Source organism: Neoarius graeffei, chromosome 9, assembly GCF_027579695.1.
Source record: "Neoarius graeffei isolate fNeoGra1 chromosome 9, fNeoGra1.pri, whole genome shotgun sequence".
NCBI classification, from domain to species: domain Eukaryota; kingdom Metazoa; phylum Chordata; class Actinopteri; order Siluriformes; family Ariidae; genus Neoarius; species Neoarius graeffei.
In genome coordinates, this window is record NC_083577.1 from 38,159,480 (window position 1) to 38,176,101 (window position 16,622).

General features: G+C 40.9%; 1 protein-coding gene across 2 annotated transcripts in view; it reads right to left on the reverse strand.

Moving 5' to 3' along the window:
* Positions 1 to 16,622, reverse strand: part of chaf1b (chromatin assembly factor 1, subunit B) — a 50,285-nt gene that overhangs the window by 16,658 nt on the left and 17,005 nt on the right. For both annotated transcript variants that reach the window (XM_060929440.1, XM_060929442.1), the window contains exons 2-4: positions 11,097 to 11,229; positions 2,579 to 2,711; positions 1,534 to 1,654 (exon numbers count right to left, since the gene is read on the reverse strand). In XM_060929440.1, coding sequence (XP_060785423.1) covers positions 1,534 to 1,654; positions 2,579 to 2,711; positions 11,097 to 11,222 — 380 coding nt within the window. In that variant the 5' untranslated portion in view covers positions 11,223 to 11,229. The remainder of the gene's footprint in view (positions 1 to 1,533; positions 1,655 to 2,578; positions 2,712 to 11,096; positions 11,230 to 16,622) is intronic.

The window sequence follows — 16,622 nt, forward strand, 5'->3', positions numbered from 1 at the left end:
ACAATTCTAGTCAGAAGAAAACGTGTTAAGTTGATCTAATTACTAATTTGCTCGCAAAACATTGACAAATCAATGACCAAGTTTTGTGCAGAAGGTCTAGTTCTTTCAAATAAAACAATCAGAACTGAAATCCATCGAGAACTGAGGGAGGAGACACGGTTTAACTGAAATAAACAAAAGTTGTAAACAAACTGTTTACAACAAGAAATCAATAAACAAACGACCAAGTTTTGGTCCCCCGAGGGAAGATCGACCCAAAACATTAATCAGAACTGAAATCGGGTGAGAACTGCGAGAGGAGATACAATTCTAAATGAGAAGTCTGAAAATTCGTTAAGGTGACCTAATTAGCAGTTCATTAGCAAAAAATTTGACAATACAATGACCAAGTTTTGTATAAGTCTAGTGCTTTCAAACAAAATGATCAGAACTGAAATCCACTGAGAATTGAAGGAGGAGACTAGCCTGGCTAACGCGACTTCAAAGCTCTACGAGCTATTGGTCTGGCCAAGATATTAAGCCCAACCGTTCCCCAGAGCCCGTGGTTGACCCGCCTCCCTGAAATGCCTCAGTTTGCTACTGGTCGAAGCCAGAAAAGGCTGTGACGAAGCTTAAACCAATCACATCACTCTTTCCTCTGACGTATGCGACGCGACGGGGCTAACTGGTAGATTAAACTCTTACCGAAGCCGGTCGGGAGCAAGGCGAAAACGTCCTTCCTTTCAATAAATACCTCCAGGGCTGCTCTTTGCGCCGTTTTCAACGAGAACTTCCCGTTGAATGCTTTCAATACAGCATCTATGCGTAATAGATGCGGAAGCGTGAATGAAGCGCTTCCGGCATAGATTCTGTAAACAGTCTATGGCTTCCGGTCGCAGTTCTACTACGGCAGTGCCTTGAACACGCCTCTACCCAGGGCCGTTGGAGATGCTCAAAGTTGACTGGTTCCCGATTTTTCGGGAGCTTGGAAGAGCTGTAGATAGCTTGCCTGGCCAGACTAAACTCGCAACAGGCCCTCGTGTTGCGTCACACTTAGGATGGGCGGGCCCAGGCTAGGAGGAGACATGATTTAACTGAAAAATTGTTTCCAACAGGAAAATAAAACAAACGACCAAAGTTTTATTCCTCCAGGGAAGATCTACCCAAAACAATCAGAACTGGAATAGGATGAGAAATCAGACAGGAGATACAATTCTAGTGAGAGGCCTCGAAAATGCGTTCATTTGGCCCAATTACTAACTCGTTAGCAAATTAAATTAACAAAACGACAACCGAGTTGTGTGTGGAAGGATGAGTTCTTTCAAACAAAACAATCTGAACAGAAATCCATGGAGAACTGACACAGGAGATACGATTTAACTGAATTGTGGATGATGGACAGACAGCACACCATGGCAACAGCTCATCGGCCTTATGGCCAGACGAGCTAACAACTTTCAGATGTAAAGAAACTAAAAAGTATGCAATTAGAAAGCCTGTAACCAAAAGAGAGAGAGAGAGAGAGAGAGAGAGAGAGAGAGAGAGAGAGATGACCTGAGAGTCTTAACAACATTCCAGCTTTCTTTGTTCAGCTGAGCATCCTCATCCTCCTGGAAAGCTGGGGTTTGCTCGACCTCTTTACTATCATTAATCTTCCACAACAAGATGGCTGCATCTGAATACACACACACACACAAAAAAAAAAAAAAAAAAAAACACATTAGTACACTACAAACTGTCTTTCCAAAGGACCATTCATATTATGGAGCAATGGCAAGCCCATTTGTCAAAAGGAGGATTATGATGTTCCCACATCGTTCGTTGATATTAGACAATTGGGCTGCGTTGTCAGCATGACGATCCAATTGATTATTCTCATCGCTCACTTCGATCCATGGAGAATTTGAAGTATTAGATATAGGAAATACTCTGAGCAGCAATATCAGGGATGTAACTGAAATGAACAGTTATGAAATGAACAAATAAAAACAGAGACACACTATTCTCCCCCCCACCCCTTAAGCATTCCAGAAAGGTTCACCAGGGATCTTGTTCAGGTCCAGATTCGAGGTGCGCACCAATACTGGGGTGCCTGCAGGTTTATACTTTCACAGAGGCACGTGCAGATGGTCAGATATGAAGCTTGTGTAACAAAGGCCACATTTGTCAACATGAACGTGTGGCACTGCACGATGTATTTACAGTGCTTATTAACTTATACTTACTAAGTGCCTACTAGTTTATGTTTTGGGAAATCAACTAAACGAAAACCCCTCCAGTTTAAGCCAGATCCACTTCAGGTTGAAGCAGATACGGATATGTGCAGAAAAACCCCCAAACACACAAGATACAGATAAACTTTTTTTTTTAAACATCTGTCTTTAGATTTAGCCATTTTGTTTGCTTATCAAGTTCAAAAACCAGAATGATTCTAAAAGACCAGGTGTGAACACAGAAGTGAGACTGGATCATTCATTTCAATATACTGATCTACAAATACAGCTAAAAATTAGGTCTAATATTCCTTTCTTGTCCGGCAAATTATTACAGCTGGAAGGGTGCAAGGTGGAAGAAGAAATAATGTCTGAGTGATACTCACCATCTCCTCCAGAGGCCAGCAGCTCTGCAGTTGGAGAAAAGCGAACTACATTCACTGCTTTTGTATGTCTTGCTAAATTCGACAGGAACTCCACTACAGCCTTTCCATCCGGCCCCCTGTCCACACGCCACATCTACACCATAGGAGGAGACGGAAGGGAGGGAAAAGAGAGAGAAAAAAAAAAAAAAAAAAAAAACACACTTATTACAACTAGTTAAGCATTTTAAGTGACTTTGCAGATCTGTATACAATACATACATTTCCAGTAAAGCCAAAACAGACACGAAAAGAACACTGTACAAAGAATTACTCTTAGAATTTAGATTTTATTTCAATTTTAAGACGAGGTGGCACGGTGGTGTAGGGCAGTGTTTCCCAACCTTTCTTGAGCCACGGCACATATTTTACAACCCCGATTCCAAAAAAGTTGGGACAAAGTACAAATTGTAAATAAAAACGGAATGCAATAATTTACAAATCTCAAAAACTGATATTGTATTCACAATAGAACACAGACAACATATCAAATGTCGAAAGTGAGACATTTTGAAATTTCATGCCAAACATTGGCTCATTTGAAATTTCATGACAGCAACATCTCAAAAAAGTTGGGACAGGGGCAATAAGAGGCTGGAAAAGTTAAAGGTACAAAAAAGGAACAGCTGGAGGACCAAATTGCAACTCATTAGGTCAATTGGCAATAGGTCATTAACATGACTGGGTATAAAAAGAGCATCTTGGAGTGGCAGCGGCTCTCAGAAGTAAAGATGAGAAGAGGATCACCAATCCCCCCAATTCTGCGCCGACAAATAGTGGAGCAATATCAGAAAGGAGTTCGACAGTGTAAAATTGCAAAGAGTTTGAACATATCATCTACAGTGCATAATATCAAAAGATTCAGAGAATCTGGAAGAATCTCTGTGCGTAAGGGTCAAGGCTGGAAAACCATACTGGGTGCCCGTGATCTTCAGGCCCTTAGATGGCACTGCATCACATACAGGCATGCTTCTGTATTGGAAATCACAAAATGGGCTCAGGAATATTTCCAGAGAACATTATCTGTGAACACAATTCACCGTGCCATCCGCCGTTGCCAGCTAAAACTCTATAGTTCAAAGAAGAAGCCGTATCTAAACATGATCCAGAAGCGCAGACGTCTTCTCTGGGCCAAAGCTCATTTAAAATGGACTGTGGCAAAGTGGAAAACTGTTCTGTGGTCAGACGAATCAAAATGTGAAGTTCTTTATGGAAATCAGGGACGCCGTGTCATTCGGACTAAAGAGGAGAAGGGCGACCCAAGTTGTTATCAGCGCTCAGTTCAGAAGCCTGCATCTCTGATGGTATGGGGTTGCATTAGTGCGTGTGGCATGGGCAGCTTACACATCTGGAAAGACACCATCAATGCTGAAAGGTATATCCAGGCTCTAGAGCAACATATGCTCCCATCCAGACGACGTCTCTTTCAGGGAAGACCTTGCATTTTCCAACATGACAATGCCAAACCACATACTGCATCAATTACAGCATCATGGCTGCGTAGAAGAAGGGTCCGGGTACTGAACTGGCCAGCCTGCAGTCCAGATCTTTCACCCATAGAAAACACTTGGCGCATCATAAAACGGAAGATACGACAAAAAAAGACCTAAAACAGTTGAGCAACTAGAATCCTACATTAGACAAGAATGGGTTAACATTCCTATCCCTAAACTTGAGCAACTTGTCTCCTCAGTCCCCAGACGTTTACAGACTGTTGTAAAGCGAAAAGGGGATGTCTGACAGTGGTAAACATGGCCTTGTCCCAACTTTGAGATGTGTTGTCATGAAATTAAAAAAAAAAAAAAAAAACACCTAATTTTTCCCTTTAAATGATACATTTTCTTAGTTTAAGCATTTGATGTGTCATCTACGTTCTATTCTGAATAAAATATGGAATTTTGAAACTTCCACATCATTGCATTCTGTTTTTATTTACAATTTGTACTTTGTCCCAACTTTTTTGGCATCGGGGTTGTACATCAGAAAACTCCCACAGCACACGACCAAACAAACAAAAAAAAAAAAAAGTATATTTTATATATAAAAAATGAAATATAAATGATCATCATGTCTCAATTTACTTACTCATTGTGAAACCTGGGCCTGGTTAGTTGAACACAAAGCTGATATCTCATCTCATTATCTCTAGCCGCTTTATCCTGTTCTACAGGGTCGCAGGCAAGCTGGAGCCTATCCCAGCTGACTATGGGCGAAAGGTGGGGTACACCCTGGACAAGTCGCCAGGTCATCACAGGGCTGACACATGGACACAGACAACCATTCACACTCACACCTACAGTCAATTTAGAGTCACCAGTTAACCTAACCTGCAGGTCTTTGGACTGTGGGGGAAACCGGAGCACCTGGAGGAAACCCATGCGGACACGGGGAGAACATGCAAACTCCACACAGAAGGGCCCTCACCGGCCACGGGGCTCGAACCCGGACCTTCTTGCTGTGAGGCGACAGTGCTAACCACTACACTACCGTGCCACCCCACAAAGCTGATATACTCCCAGGAATTGAAGAAAGACATACATGAAGATCTTGCTCAACAGTTCCGAGTCCCTCTTTTTTTTTAGTTTTTATAGCGGTCATGCTTGAAAAGCCCAGCTCGCATAGATAGGTTGTGGAAAATAGGAGCAGAGCTGAAAGAGCTCTGCTTGCCAGAATGGGGAACTCCTTGACAGCAGTCAGCCAAAAACTGCCCAAAGGTAGATCAGCAAAGCTCAGCTTAAAACCACGATTTTGTCTCAGTACAGTTATTTCCTCCTGCTCCTGCACTGTTGGACAGCTTTTCCCCCCACACACCAAGCATAATGGAGTCGGCTCGGTTGGTTCCCCAGTAAAAGTAAATCCAAAGGAAAGATAACCATTGTATTGTCTTGAGTTCACCTTTTTTTTTCTCTCTCTTCTGACCACTACTCATACTAGGGCCTTCATCTGGGTCAGAGTTTTCCCCAGGACCCAGTTCGGATTGTGCACTTTTTCAAATATTTATCCATCGCCATCACCGCTGTCACACCCAAAGCATTACTATTCTATTGTTTGAATGGCAACAGGTAGATCTCATCTCATCATCTCTAGCCGCTTTATCCTGTTCTACAGGGTCGCAGGCAAGCTGGAGCCTATCCCAGCTGACTACGGGCGAAAGGCGGGGTACACCCTGGACAAGTCGCCAGGTCATCACAGGGCTGACACATAGACACAGACAACCATTCACACTCACATTCACACCTACGGTCAATTTAGAGTCACCAGTTAACCTAACCTGCATGCCTTTGGACTGTGGGGGAAACCGGAGCACCCGGAGGAAACCCACGCGGACACAGGGAGAACATGCAAACTCCACACAGAAAGGCCCTCGCCGGCCACGGGGCTCGAACCTGGACCTTCTTGATGTGAGGCGACAGCGCTAACCACTACACCACCATGCCGCCCCCAACAGGTTAATTAGCTACCTGCTGCCATCTAGTGGAAGAGTATTTAATTGTTCTGCCTGTCACTCGAGGTCGCTGGCATAGACAAACTAAGACAAATTATTTGCAGTAAATAAATAATTTTCAGACCAATTAAGTGAAATTGGATAATTTCCCATGGTACACCTGATCTCTCACAGCACACTAATGTGCCGTGGCACAGTGGTTGGGAATCACTGGTGTAGTGGTTAGCACTGTCACCTCACAGCAAGAAGGTTCTGGGTTCAAGCCCAGCAGCCGACAGGGGCCTTTCTGTGTGGGGTTTGCATGTTCTCCCCGTGTCTGTGTAGGTTTCCTCTGGGTGCTCCAGTTTCCCCCACAGTCCAAAGACATGCAGTTAGGTTAACATGGGGTGGGCTTCAGTTGAGATGCCCTTGAGCAAGGCACCGAACCCCTAACCGCTCCTCAGGCGCTGTAGCATAGCTACACACTGCTCTGGGTATGTGTGTGCGCGCTCACTGCTTCAAATGGGTTAAATGCAGAGAGGAATTTCACTGTACTTGAGTGTGCAAATAAAGGCTTCTTCTTAAATAAAAATTAACAATAAATCAGTACAAATTTATTTTCTCATTATCACTGCCAGAGTGCAGGCACTTATGCACGCAACTGCAGGGAGAGCGGGTGCATCGCAAACTGGTAAACAAATCCGAATCTTGAGATGAGAATAAAAGTCAGGTTCGTGCTAAGGGTCGGTCGATGAGCAAATGGGATGTCAGAGATAAACCACAGTACAGTGGTGCTTGAAAGTTTGTGAACTCTTTAGAATTATCTATATTTCTGCATAAATATGACCTAAAGCATCATCAGGTTTTCACACAAGTTCTAAAAGTAGATAAAGAGAATCCAGTTAAACAAATGAGACAAAAATATTATATTTGGTAATTTATTTATTGAGGAAAATGATCCGGTATTACATATTGGTGAGTGGCAAAAGTATGTGAACCTCTAGGATGAGCAGTTAATTTGAAGGTGAAATTAGAGTCAGGTGTTTTCAATCAGTGGGATGACAATCAGGTGTGAGTGGGCACCCTGCTTTATTTAAAGAACAGGGATCTATCAAAGTCTGATCTTCACAGCACGTGTTTGTGGAAGTGTATCATGGCACGAACAAAGGAGATTTCTGAGGACCTCAGAAAAAGCGTTGTTGATGCTCAGCAGGCTGGAAAAGGTTACAAAACCATCTCTAAAGAGTTTGGACTCCACCAATCCACAGTCAGACAGATTGTGTACAAATGGAGGAAATTCAATTGACCAACAAAGATCACTCCAAGAGCAAGGCGTGTAATAGCCGGTGAGGTCACAAAGGACCCCAGGGTAACTTCTAAGCAACTGAAGTCCTCTCTCACATTGGCTAATGTTAATGAGTCCACCATCAGGAGAACACTGAACAATAATGGTGTGCATGGCAGGGTTGCAAGGAGAAAGCCACTGCTCTCCAAAAAGAACATTGCTGCTCGTCTGCAGTTTGCTATAGAGGGCTACTGCATGACGTCACCGCGCCGCGAGATTTTGTTAGGCGCCATATTGGAAGACCAAGTACATGCACTCACAATATAAAACAAAGTACGAGCGAGAGTAAAGTGACACGATGGATGATAATTCTGGTTATGTGAGTACATTACCAGCTGCAGAAAGGGCACGGTATGTGGAGAAACTGGCTGTGATTGATGGGTTTGACCCATATGATAAGACTCGCGGCAAGGGAGAATGGAAACATAAGGAGGACCTGACACCAATTCTGCCATCTGTTTGCTACCCAGACATTGTAAACTATTTGTTGTTTACACCCAGTGCCTACACTGCTGATGACTTGAAGGCCTACAAAGGGCTACAGGCTTACGTATTATGTTATGTTAGTGGCTTGGTTTGTGATATTACAGCTGTTATTAAGAATAACCTACACATAGTTATGGCCAAGGTAATCTTGTTGATATTTATCTTTTAATAATATATCTTTTCAGTTGAAAAATTAATACTTTTTGTTACTATTAAGGTATCCATAATTTAGGTTAATTTATCCAAATTATACATATGTATTTATGATATATGCCTACACAACAACTATGCTTTATTTATATAATAGGAGGGAGAGCAAGCCCCAAACCATCCTAAATTATTATTATTATTATTATTAAATTGTAGAAGTCTGGGAGGCTTGCTCCTCATACAGTTATCAACTTGGGGCCAATTTAGCATGTCTTAAATCTGAATTTCTTGCGTTTGCTTACCTCAAAGTGTCCACAGATCATGCACAGACTTATCCATTATATCCACAGTTTTTTGCCAAGTCTCACACAGGTTTCTTTCAAGTCTACTGTTGGGCCAATAAATCATAAATAAAACAGCTCAGATTTGTTTGTTTAAGTCGTTTGCCACTCCACTTTATGCTCGTGGGTTCACATACCGCTGCTGTTATTTCCCCCTAATCACGAGTTTGTTGGTCTTCCAAAATGGCGCAGGGTCTGTTTACTTCCGGTTTCGGGTGACGTCAGTGAAAGGGGTCTATAGAGATCTTGCATGTGACGTCACAGCCGATCCAGATTGTAACAGACGCCATCTTGTCGGTCAAACGCCATATTTCCGCCTTCTACTTCTGGTTCTACTTCTGCTTCTACCTTTTATTCTGGAAAACCCTACTATATACAATTCTACTACAACGGCTGCAGCTACAAGCTCTCCCTACCTGTGCACGTTTATGTTTTTTGTGTGTATTTTTGCGTGTTGTTCATCTGTACCGGACTTCAATATCCACTACAACCGTATGGACTTGCTGGACATTGGTTTCCAGCAGAAAATGACGGTTTGTAGCGATTTCCATCGCATGCACAACATTCCGGACGAGATAGCGAGACCAGCGGGGTCTCCGTGTATTGTTATCGGGTCTAGCAGGCGAAGGAGGCGGCGTCGGGAGCAGAAGCAAAAGCGAGGCTGCAGGCAGAGCCGGCCTGTTGACTAAGCTCAAAAAACAGCCACTCAAATCTCCACTGCCAAGCCTCTATCTCTCCAACGCCAGATCCATGTAAACAAGACGGACGATTTGGAATTACAGCTGGAATTACCTTATTCTATAATTGGCTGGTCAGTGCTATACTAGATAATACTGATATATCTAGTATCAGTACTAGTAATACTTAAGTGACTTACCCGTCCAATGAGGATTGTTATTTTCTTGTTTACAAGATGCCACATCTGAGGGGGGCTGAGTCGCTGACAAATCCTGAATTTCTGTAAAGATAACTGTCCAGAGATTTATAAGTACCGCAGTGCTTCACCACTGAACAGCGAGGGAAAGTTAATGAGGTAATTATACACGTCTGGGTATTCCACCTCTGGCAGTTCAATATCCACTGACACGGTCGTGAAAACTACGTCCGGTAAGCGATAAGGGTCACTAATCTATAGGTCGTTTATTTTAGACATATATCTAATTATCTGTTCATTAGAAAAATGAGCCGTGTAGTCCGTCGGTTGAAACTGATCCATTTTGTATACGAGTGCAGCAGTATTCAGCTGTGTTTTTTACCGACAAGATGGCGGCTGTTTACATTCCGGTCACGTGACTGCAAGATCTCTATACATCACATGGACAAGCCAGAAAGCTATTGGAAAAATGTTTTGTGGATGGATGAGACCAAAATAGAACTTTTTGGTTTAAAATGTTTGGAGGAAGGAAAAAACACTGCATTCCAGCAAAAGAACCTTATCCCATCTGTGAAACATGGTGGTGGTAGTATCATGGTTTGGGCCTGTTTTGCTGCATCTGGACCAGGACGGCTTGCCATCATTGATGGAGCAATGAATTCTGAATTATACCAGCAAATTCTAAAGGAAAATGTCAGGACATCTGTCCATGAACTGAATCTCAAGAGAAGGTGGGTCATGCAGCAGGACAATGACCCTAAACACACAAGTCGTTCTACCAAAGAATGCTTAAAGAAGAATAAAGTTAATGTTTTGGAATGGCCAAGTCAAAGTCCTGACCTTAATCCAATCGAAATGTTGTGGAAGAACCTGAAGTGAGCAGTTCATGTGAGGAAACCCACCAACATCCCAGAGTTGAAGCTGTTCTGTACGGAGGAATGGGCTAAAATTCCTCCAAGCCGGTGTGCAGGACTGATCAACAGTTACCGGAAATGTTTAGTTGCAGTTATTGCTGCACAAGAGGGTCACACCAGATACTGAAAGCAAAGGTTCACATACTTTTGCCACTCACATATGTAATATTGGATCATTTTCTCAATAAATAAATGAGCAAGTATAATATTTGTCTCATTTGTTTAACTGGGTTCTCTTTATCTACTTTTAGAACTTGTGTGAAAATCTGATGATGTTTTAGGTCATATTTATGCAGAAATATAGAAAATTCTAAAGGGTTCCCAAACTCTCAAGCACCACTGTATCTTCACTACAATACTTCACAGTATCAGAGTCGAGTAAAAGTCGTCAATTTTACCAGTACACACACACCAAAAAGACAGGGAATCTTGTATAGGTTTATTGCTGAACCTTTTATATGTTCTTAGCTGGATCTATTAACTCCAGCTGTTATCACAAAGACAGATGTGCACTGTTACCAAAATGATGTAGGGAAAGTAATTTACAGCTGGTAGTGGCATTTCTATTGGTCTTCATTTCTGGAGCGTCAATTACACTCTGGCCATACATTGCAAAATATTAGTATTAATATTGTATTTTGTAGTATTACATACCACACAGAGCAGAAACAGAACTCAAGCAAATACTTTCTACCACACTCAAATTTAAAAGGCCAGTATGATTAATAAAAGAGTGTGTTGGACATGGCACAGCTGCACTCTTCAGACGTGCTATAAATTCACTACACCTCCTACTGATCTGATGTTCTCACGAGCATCCCAGACTGACAGAAGATTCCGTGACATTTATTTGGGACCAGGAAAATCTACAGTAGCTATAATATTTTAACGTGTGGGGTGCATCCAGGCAAACGCAGCATGTGAAGAGTGTTAGGGAAGCTCACTTACACGCACTGTGGTGTCCACTCCAGCTGTGGCCAGACGGTGAATTTTGCCATCGGCATTCTGTTGAAAATCCAGACTGTATACTGGCTCCTTGTTGTGCCAGACAATTTCACATGTTGCCACCTTCATCCTGGTACTAACAGACAAGACAAAACAAAAAACAGTGAGGTCAGGCTGTAATAATGAAAAGGAATTTCTTCATGTAAAAGGGCCCAAACTGACTTTTCCCCGTTTGTGATGGGATTTTAGACTATATGGAGTTGCAGCAATGCTGTGAAAATGTTTCTGCAGATCAGCATGCCAAAACACTGCTGAGGAAAACTCGTTAAAATTGCCATGGACCAAATCACAAGTAGAAAACTACCCCACTACATAAAACAAAGTTGCAGTATGGTGAAATGCTACTTGGTACACTAGCTTGCTAACGGACAATTCACACAACTGTCCAGTTTTCACGAGTGACAACACGAGCTCAAAATTCCAACGAACTTGCCTTAAAGGGCTACTCTGATGAGACCGTACCAACATGACGAAACTCTTTCAAACTTTGCAGTTATAATGTTTACTCTTCCAATAAAGCCTGTGTGTAATTTTTTTCCTAGAGATTTGTATCAAATGCTTTTTCTAAGGCAAGCTTTCACGACTGCCATTTCAACCGTTGCATTTTGTTGAACTTGGCAGAGAAATGGGTCGATGCGGGAAGTAACGTCACTCAGTCAACCAAAATACATGTCATATACAATGCTAGTGTGTGAAAGTTGCAATTTTAAATCTTCGCAGGCCTGAAAATCATTAAAAAAATATATATATATGAATGAATGAATTTATTTATTTCGAACATGTATAAAAATGTATGTAACTATTTATACATACAAAAGAAAGAAAATGAAAAAAGTGACAAAAAAAGAATAAATAAAATAATATAAAGAGCTAATACATTACAATACACCGCACATTGTTCGAAAAAGGAGTGGGAAGAAGTACAATACTTTTTTTAATTTCCCACCCCTTTTTAACTACCCCGAAATCCAAACTACATTAATACACTTATAAAAATATATACCACATATACACTTCATGATTATCCATATAAATATATAATTACAAAAATAAATATATACTACATACCATATCCATATACATATATATACATATACACATAACTATCTATATAAATATATAATTACAAAAAAAAAATATCTACTACATACTTATCCCTGTAAATATGAAGATATCTATCCCCATAAATAAATATATACCATATACTAAGCTAGTTCTAATATAACAATCAACCCTATTCTATTTATCCCTCATCATCCTCCATTAACATATTTCCTCTGCAATATACTTGTTTAAAAATATTTTTTTGTACCCTTTTTTAAACAGATTTATATTTGCACTTTGTTTTATTTCTGTCTCCAGTCTGTTCCATAAAGTCACCCCACAGCTCGATACGCACATGCTTTTCATATTTGTTCGAACCTTTGGTTTTTTAAAATTTAGGTCTCCCCTTAGATTATATCCCCCCTCTCTCTCACTGAACATTCCTTGTATATTTTTTGGCAATAGATTATTTCTTGCTTTGTACATTATTTGTGCTGTTCTGAATTTGACCAGATCCATAAATTTCAACATGTGTGATTTTATGAATAGTGGGTTTGTGTGATCTCTGTATCCTGTTTTGTTTATTGTCCTTATTGCTCTTTTCTGTATTGTACATATCGGCTGCAGAGTGGTTTTGTAGGTGTTTCCCCAGACTTCGACACAATAAGTCAGATATGGCAAAAATAATGAGTAATATAGAGTATGCAAAGATTTACAATCAAGAATATATTTTGTTTTCCACAGAATTGCCGAGCACTTTGCCAGTTTTGCTCGTACGTATCCTACATGAGGTTTCCAGCAGACTTTAGGATCCAAAATCACACCAAGAAATTTAATTTCCTGTACCATTTCTATCTTAGTATTGTCTATTATCAATTCTACATTACAATCTATTTTATGTCTCCCAAACAACATAATCTTTGTTTTGCTTAGATTTAATGATAATTTATTTTTGTCAAACCATAGTTTTAGTTTATTTATTTCAGTTGTGATTATCTCTAAAGTCTGCTGCAAATTCTCACCGGAACAAAAAATATTGGTGTCATCTGCAAACAAAACAAATTTCAATTCTTGCGAAATTGTACATATGTCATTGATGTATATTATGAATAATTTCGGACCTAATATTGTCCGAAATTATTATATATATATATATATATATATATATATATATATATATATATATATATATATATATATATATATATATATATATATATATATAGATAGAGGCATGGTGGTGTAGCGGTTAGCACTGTCGCCTCACAGCAAGAAGGTCCGGGTTCGGGCCCCGTGGCCGGCGAGGGCCTTTCTGTGCGGAGTTTGCATGTTCTCCCCGTGTCCGCGTGGGTTTCCTCCGGGTGCTCCGGTTTCCCCCACAGTCCAAAGACATGCAGGTTAGGTTAACTGGTGACTCTAAATTGGCCGTAGGTGTGAATGTGAATGGTTGTCTGTGTCTATGTGTCAGCCCTGTGATGACCTGGCGACTTGTCCAGGGTGTACCCCGCCTCTCGCCCGTAGTCAGCTGGGATAGGCTCCAGCTTGCCTGCAACCCTGTAGAACAGGATAAAGCTGCTAGAGATAAATGAGATGAGGCCATCCTTAAAAAAAAAAAAAAAAAATTTCCATTTCCTGTCCACCAGGTGAGCAAAAAAAAAAAATTCAGTCCGGGGGGGGGGGATTTTTATATATATGGATAAGAAATCGCAATGCTGTGTTTGCTTTTTCTTTCAGTACTTTATACAAAAGCAGACACATTTAATAAAATATGACAGTTTAATCAACTGAAACTTGTACAAAAACTTTAAGTTAGCATTTTGAATGCTGACTGCAACATTTGCAAAACTTTTACAAAAGGTACTTAAAATGTCCGACACACGGACTTTTTGTAGTTCTAAATCGAGCGTTAGGCCTAGTTCGGATGAAATTACACTATTAAAATGATCACTGAATGATTTGTTTTTCTGAATCTTTACTATTTTGTTGTTCGCTAGAATACCATTTTGCGATTTCACACTTAAGCAAATGTTTGAAAACTCCGGATCTCCTTCCTTCATGGTGGCTGCCATTTTTTTGTGCCGCACAGCGCATGCGCAGAGCTGATTCAATTCTATATTCTGCGCGGAATGCAGGGCTTTCCACAAGCGCTGGCTGCCGGCCATACAGCCGACTACACAATTAAGTCCAGCTGGCTACTTTAATGACTTATTTTTGTAGCCCACAGGCTCTAAATATTAATTTTCGATTTTAATAAAATTAAATGTTTATCTAACGGACTGACAATAATGTCAAACTGAACCGCACTCAATTAAGTTGTGATTCGTGCTGTTTGTACCGATAATAACCACAAATTCCCCGCAGACTTCGTTGATCGAGGGAGAGTAACTCATCCGTGGCCCCGACATGCGGTGTGCGCGCGCGCACTCGGCGGAGGCAGTAGTGCGTCGGAGGCGACAGCGGAGGGAACAGAAGCAGAGAAGATGCTTATTTTGTCTCCGGTAAACCAGTCTTCTCTCATTCAATTACGTGCTGGCATCAAAAGACACCGTTGGTTGTAAATGAAACCAAACTGAGTGGTTGGAGTGTATTTTCATACACAAATGGAGAAATGTCCGCTGAGTGTTTAATTGTGTAGCCCCACTGCAGACCGTTGTCGTGCTCAGCTGCGTGAATGTGCCATGCACCGAAAATAAGAGATTTACAAGCCAGGAACGCCTCATGATGCAATACGCAAGAAAAGAAAGAAGATTTACTGCCATTTTACTTTGTATTTGAGTAAAGTGAATAAATAAATGGTCTGTGGAAAATACATTTAATCCTGGGAACTGCGTGCACAGGAGTTTATTTTTGTGTTTACCCCCCCCGGCTGGCTACTTCTGTGTCATGGCTGGCTAGTATGAGCCTTAGTGGAAAGCCCTGGGAATGCGTAAATGTCAAGTTCGATTTTAGATTTACGAACCCGAAAAAAGTGTCAAAAAAACGGCGTTAAAAAAAAAAAAAAATTCAACTGCACAAACGGCACTCACCTGGCCGGTGGACCGGAAACAGAACATTTTTTAATAATGGCCTGAGATATATAGTAATGTAAAAGATGCCTGCGAGTCATTGTGCTGTGCAAGACTGAAGCAACACAGCTGATCTAGAGGCAGGGATTTCAATCCATAACTCGCCACTGTCAGGAATTATATTGATGAGGCAAATGAATGGAGGTAATCGCAGAAAGTGTGTTTATTTAAAAGCAGGCAGACAGATCCAAATCATAAGGCAAACTCAGAGTAGGCAAATGAGCAATGGTCAGGCGAGGCTTGAACAGAGTATCGGAGGCACAGACAAGAGGGAGAGTGAAAGTGAAACTGAAGTCTCGGTTGTCGGGCTGCACAATTAATCGAATTTAATCGAAAATCGCGATTTTGGCTGCCACGATTAAATTAAAATTGCGATTTATTTCCATTTAAAATGCGAGCTCTGCTGTACGTGTATATCTGATCAAGCACTTTTTGACCAATACTCTGCCAAACCATTAGGGGGCGAACCGACGCATGTAAGGTTTCATTACTCCGCCTAAATAAGCAAGCAAGCCAAGTGCAGTGTTGCCAGATTGGGCGGTTTTAAGTGCATTTTGGCAGGTTTTGAACATATTTTGGGCTGGAAAACGTCAGCAGCATCTGGCAACACTGGCCAAGTGCGCAGAGCTTCAGTGCAGCGGTATCTTCTTCAACGGGTGATAGCGTGAGAGTAGGTAGCAGATTGAGGTGAGAGAGAAAAGCTAACTATGTCGGAACAACAGACTATTTAGCACTGGAGGCAATGTTGTGACCTGCCTTCGCTCATGTTTAAAGCCAGAGCATGTTGATAGGCTGCTCTTTCTAGCTAAAAACTTGTAGGCCTCAGTATAATGCTATGTAATTGTTGCAATTGAGTTTTCAGTTCCTTCATCCTTTGGTAATTTCTTGGATAAATTTCATTTATTTTGTCATTTGGAAATCAGAATTTCTCTTTTAAATTTCATTCTGCACTGAAAGCTGTTCATATTGTTTGTTTGAATATCGTGAAATAAAATTTAAGTGATTTCCCTAACATCAAGAATAATCGTGATTAATAATCGCGATTACAATTTTGATCAAGATAATCGTGATTATCATTTTTTCCAATAATCGTGCAGCCCTACTCGGTTGTTTGTGCCAGAGAACAGCGGAAGGTGAAATGTCAAAATCCCAAGTTCTATTGTAGCTGATTTTGTCCAAACTACCTAAAATCATAATATTCATCCTTGATTTTATAAAAACGTGAAAACCTAAAGATGGTCAGGGAAATGTTTACTATAACAACCAAAAACCACCAAGATCCTCTTCTTGTTCTGAGGCAATGGCATTCTTGTACGCTTCACCATCCTCCTCAGTTACATGAGGTTCTAGACTTTCATCA